General features: G+C 33.2%; 1 protein-coding gene across 1 annotated transcript; it reads left to right on the top strand.

Annotated features, from left to right (window-relative positions):
- Window positions 1-4056: 4056 nt before the first annotated feature.
- On the top strand, window positions 4057-5886 carry LOC145321645 (uncharacterized). Its single transcript, XM_080163135.1, has 2 exons — window positions 4057-5123; window positions 5800-5886. Exons 1-2 carry the CDS (start codon window positions 4386-4388, stop codon window positions 5884-5886), a joined length of 825 nt encoding a protein of 274 aa, XP_080019261.1. The 5' UTR covers window positions 4057-4385.
- Window positions 5887-6116: the final 230 nt, after the last annotated feature.

Genomic DNA, 6116 nt, shown 5'->3' with positions numbered 1-6116 from the left:
TTATTGGGGATATACATCAATTTATCGTCTTTGGTCTTATCCCTTTTGATCACTGGTTTTAAAATAGAAAAAAATTCTTGTTTTTTTTACCGTAATATTTCCACCTTATATAAATATCATAATGTAAAACCTAAATGAGCAGAAATCTAAATACTAAATTTTATGGCGAGGGAGGTAGGGGTAGGGGTAGGCGGTCAAATGTCCCAGTAAAATTAATGACCGCTTCTTTGATTGTATTTAACATTGAGCATTAGTTAAAAAAGCATCATTCGATTAAATCTTATTGATAAACAGTCATCACATTAAATATTCAAGGTAAATATATTTTTAAATCAATTAATATCCACTGGATTAGAACCGGTTCTCCGTCATACTGTATATGCATTTAAAGCATCGTAATACAGACTAATAATGAAAATCAGTGTTATCTAATAATTTTTCATTTTAATATTCACGGAAAGATGTATAATGTATATAATACGATGCGATAATAGTTATTTCTCGCATCGTATTATAAACGGCTTTCCGAAGGCACCGGCTAAAAAACTGGTTTTAATCTTATGATTGTACATTTTTATATTCGTAGAAAGCTGGATATAATACGATGCTAGACATAGTTTTTTCGTATGGATGAGAACCGGTTCCTATCCACCGGATTCGAATGAATACGAGAAATAACTATTAGATTGAATTCATTAAAAGTTTTGATTATGTTTACTGTTTAGTAATCATATGATACAAAGTAGAAAGGTAACCCGATTGTTTTCTCCATCTCATTGGGCTTGGTATGGTATTATGCAATGTCATTTAATCTAGGAATAGTATTTTTCCTGTTGAAATAAAAACAAAGTCATTTATGCTCTAGTTTCATATGATTTATTATAGCAGCTACTCTAACTTAAATGATATTATTTTATGCTTTTCAGATGCGCCTTACAGCTATATACTCCATCCTCGCTTTTTTATGTCTTATGATAACGATGTCTAGCAGTTTGGTACATTTTAATGGAAAACTTCTGAAAGCTACACACAATAGTAAGAGACATAAATATGGAAAATTTAACCACAGACGTCGTGGTTAAAAAAATCATCTCAATTTACAGATTATAGTATGTTCTTCTTTGTTAAAATTTCTGTAATATATGATAACTTGTATATATAAAGCTAGAACTTTTGTAATGATTATTTTATAAAGATTTTTTAACGATCTGTTAAAATATTGTTGTTTAAAATAAATTTTGTACATTAAAATTTCTTTTTTCATATGTTTTTTGTAATAAACGCTCGTAAACCTCACATGTGTATAGGGTAAAGTTTTTATGATAGGCTTATGGAGGTAAAAAATAAGTAGTATTTATTATGGATTTACTATTACTTTGATCTTGTAAGCAAACTAAATTGACGACAATTTTTCCCCTATCATAATATCCACATATATTCTATATCCGTTACTAGTTTCAGAGAAGCTACTCCAGCAAAAGTTCAATTTTATATTCGTAACTAAATGATGTGTAAATTGTGTGAAAAAGATCTACCTATAAAGTTTTGAATAAAATATGCTTTCAGCATAGATTAATATGAATAGAACGTTGTTAGTGTTCAGTACTGAAGCCCAGAGAGAGAGAGAGAGAGGGGACAATGGGCTGTTTATTACACTAGTCCCCAAAGTTTTCTTATTCGTTGGCTTAACAACTTTAGGGACTTTTATGGAATTTTAATTGGTTGGTTTTATTAAGTTGAGTGTTTAAACGTTTTAACGACTAATTTTAATCTACAGAAGGGGTATTTTTGTGTATCATCATTGGGGATGTATATCAATTTATCAGCCATTATCTTATCCCTTTAGTTCCCTGGTTAATATATCGACACTGGTAGTGGTACCCAAAGTATTATCAACACGTTATCTTATTGGTTGGCTCAAAACCATTAAATACTTTGTATGAATTTTGATTGGTTGATTCCAAACTGAAAATTCAATCTTATCAATCGATGATATTAATCTACAAAAGGGGTAATTTTGTTTATCGTCATTGCGGCTGTACATCCATTTATCGTGTATTCTTGCATTTTTTAAGCTACGATTTCTTAGCTTCTATCCTTATATTTTTCCATGACTAAAGAAATAACAAATGACTATAGGATGATAGCCTGATATCTAGTTGCCGAAAGTGTACGCAGTTTCCTGGGTGTTTCCTCATCCTAGCTCAATATTTACTACTAGCTACAAATCTTCAAACTTCCCTTAAAAAAATCAAAATTAGATGAACTGAAAGTAGTTGCCGAATGTGTACGCAGTTTCCTGGGTGTTAAAATTTTGATTTTTTTAAGGGAAGTTTGAAGATTTGTAGCTAGTAGTAAATATTGAGCTAGGATGAGGAAACACCCAGGAAACTGCGTACACTTTCGGCAACTAGATATCAGGCTATCTATAGGATGTTTTATAAAGCCTATGTACTATAGAATAGACGCTCTACTTAAACTCAATTAAGACAGCTTTCCGCGGATATAAAAATGAAAAATTATAAGATTTTAAAAACACTTTTGTTAGCCCTGAGTGGCCGAAGGACCGGGATAACAAAACTGGTATTAATTTCATGATTTTTAATTAAATATTTAGAAAATTGTCTGTAATACGATATGTAATTAGTTTAAATTTACATTTATCTAAATAACAAAATTTATTCATTTTTAAAAGGATGGCAATAAAATTACTAATTGGTCTTTTGTTACTTTTCTAAAAGTCTTGATTTTATTAAAGGACTATGTGTTTCCATAAAGGGATAGGACAATGGCCAATAAATTGATGTACATCTCTAACGACACAAAATTATCCCAGCTGTAGATTAATATACTGAGCCTATCAAAATTCAAAAAAAGTCCCCACAGCTTAAGAAAACGATATAATAAAACTTTGGGGACTAGAGTAATAAACAGTCAAATGTCCCCTTCCTCCCTGAATATATATGTAATATTTTGATAAATGATAGCGGAATAGTTGTGGAATATGCCATTCTATTTGATTTATTCACCACAATATACTGAGAATATTGTCTCGCCTATGTATATTAGGTATTTATCGCAGAGTATTATAAACAGTTTACGGCCATATTAAAATGAAAATTATAAGATTAAAACAAGTAACGCGCATTTGGTAATTTTTGACCGCCAAACCTAGCGCGTCTTAAGGAGTTTGACCGCCAAACCAGGTGTGTCTTAAGGAATTTGACCGCCAAACGAAGTGCGTATTAAGGAATTTGACCTCCAAACCAAGCACGCCTAAATGTACTTGACCGCTTCAGCTAGCGCGGATGCATCGTTCATTCTAAGATTTGGGTATATAAACCAATACATTGCCACTTAATTGCATTAAAACCATTTATTATTTGTAAAATATTATAAAATTTATTAGTAAATATTTTCTGTACGGTTATTTGGTAGTGATTTATGTTTAAAAATTCTATATCACAGTCAAATGACCTTTATGGATTATTTTATTTTTCAGTTAGATTTTTGTCAAATTAGTTTTCATCAATTAATAATTTGCTTTTGTATCGAAGATCATGGGCTAGTGGTTGTTTCATGATTTAATCACTGGTTAATGTTCTTTGATATACGGCAAATAAAATCTCGTAGATTTACTTTTTCATTAGTCGCGGGTTTTGTTGAAAAAAAAATACTTTTCTTCAACTTTTATATATCTATAGATAAGGTAGTGTTTCTATAGCCAAGCCATGGCTATTTAATATTCATGACACTGCTTTATTATCAACCATCTACACTATAGTTATTCTATATAGCTATAAATAAGATAGTGTTTCTTGGTCATGACTAGAGTAGACACTGCTTTATTATCAACCATCTATACTATATATTCTGTATAACTACTATAGATAAGGTAGTGTCTCTATAGTCATGGTTATATAATATACATGACTAGAGTAGACACTGCTTTTTTATCAACCATCTACACTATAAACTACAGAAAAATAGCTTAAAACCATACCCAGACTTATTTATAAAAAAAATAGCCTAAAACCATCTCAGGAACTATGTGATGTATAGTCCCTTTCTTCCTGACTTAAGAGCAATGCATGTATTATATAGTTTAGCTTTTAGTTCTGGTATCCACGGTTTCGGAGCAAGTCATTGCTCTGCAACAGGATACGAACATAAAGTGAACAGTTGTCTTAATATTAATGTTATTATTGTATATTAACCTTGTATTGAATTAATACACTTTATAAGAATATTTAGCTGTTTGTTCTTGCTATTACTATACGTCATTTTGGCGCAGTAGTGTAGTACGAATCTATAGCTCAGATTTTCTTTTAATTGTATTATTTCTTTGCTTTTGGTTTTTGTTCAGGATATTTGTAGTGACCAGGATGGACATTTCTGAATGGAGGAAGATGTCTCAGGTGGAGAAGGATGAGTACATGATTACTTTTTGGGGTACGGTCAAGAATGAGATTCATGCTATTGGGACTAAACTTGATAATGTGGCGGCGGAGCTGGGTGGGCGTATAGCGCCACTGGAGACGAAAATTCAAGAGTTGACGGATAATGTTGTTACTAATGTTGCTGCGGTTACTGGACTGGCTACTCGGATGGACGATTTGGAAGATCGTCTTAATAAGGTGGTGGAGCCTAGTGTTGATAATGATATCAAGACTGAGGATGTGACCGTTGAGAATGAGTTTATGACTGGCCAGCAGCGAATTCTTGAAAAGATTGCCCAGCAGAATAGTTTGAATGACCAGCAGAATGGTTCGAATACCCAGCAGAATGGGTCGAATAACCAGCAGAATACCCAGCAGAATGGGTCGAATAACCAGCAGAATGGTTTAAATAACTCTATGCCGTGGCAGAGGACGGCTGGTGGATCTGGAGGATTTGGAGGATCAGAAGAGAAGCCTAAATTGTTTGCTGGTGGTTCTCGACCTATTTTTGGTGGTATGCAGGGAAATGAAGATAAGATCATAAAACTTTGGGAATTGTCTAGAGTTGATGCTGTGGATAATATCTATAATGGAGTTCTTATGTGGTGGCCAGCCCTTTCTGAGGTTGATGCGGAAGATTTTAATACGCTCAATTTTTTTGAAGCTGGACTGAGTGATTCGCAGGTTAGTTGGTGTAAATCTCTTGTTTATGTACCAGATAGATCTCTGTATGTTTCGCAGGGGGAGGAGAATGTGCATAGGTACAATGAAACGTGTGCTAAACTTGATGATCAGTTCAGAAAAAATGCGCCTGAATTTGCAGTTGACGATGATGTGATTTTCTTTGATGATTATTTGGAGAGATTTTGGATGACTACTAGACGTTATCATATGACTAATCATCAAGTGTGTAAGGAAATTTTGTTTGATAAATGTGTGGGTGTAAGAACCGCTTGTGGTTATACACTAAAACCTGCTGATATGGAGAATAGACAATTAACATTAAAGGGGTACTTGTGTAAGATGCGGGAGACATTTTTACCACCCGACATGAAAAATGTGTGTAAAGATGCGTATTTGAGTGTTAAACAACATGAGAATGATAAGATTGATGCATTTTTTGATAAGATACTATCTTTCTGGAAACGTGCGTATCCGAAACCAACTGATGATATGTTTATGGATTTCTATTCTCAAGTGTGTAATGTGGTTTTATCTCCACTTTTGGCTAATCAGATGCGTCAATTTGCATTGGATTTGGAACGTGACGGACAAGTGCGAATGATAACGAAGTTTCGGACAGAGTTAATAGTTAAAGCACAATTGATTGTTAAAGGGTTACAATTTAATCAAATTTCAGGGTCAATGGCTAGAGGATGTACAACAAACCAGATGGCTTTGGCTAAGACGATGGTTGGTGGCGTTGGTTCCAAGTCAAATCCTGTAACTATTGATGAAGATAATTTGTCATTTGAAATAAATCAATGTGAAATTGATTTAGCAGATGAATTTGGTGGACCAGCTGAACTTATTCCTTTAATTGGCGCAATTCAAGGTGGATTTATTTGTTATTATTGCAACAAAAAGGGTCACATGATGAGGGATTGTTTTGATATTAGAGATAAAAAGTTGCCTAATCCTAAAGGAAAATACTTTTTGCGATGGGGAAACAAGCCT

This window comes from Acartia tonsa, chromosome 6 (genome assembly GCF_053477335.1).
Source record: "Acartia tonsa isolate MP-2025a chromosome 6, ASM5347733v1, whole genome shotgun sequence".
Taxonomy (NCBI): domain Eukaryota; kingdom Metazoa; phylum Arthropoda; class Copepoda; order Calanoida; family Acartiidae; genus Acartia; species Acartia tonsa.
The sequence above is the reverse complement of the archived record's forward strand: the minus strand, read 5'-3'. Positions and strand labels throughout refer to the sequence as shown.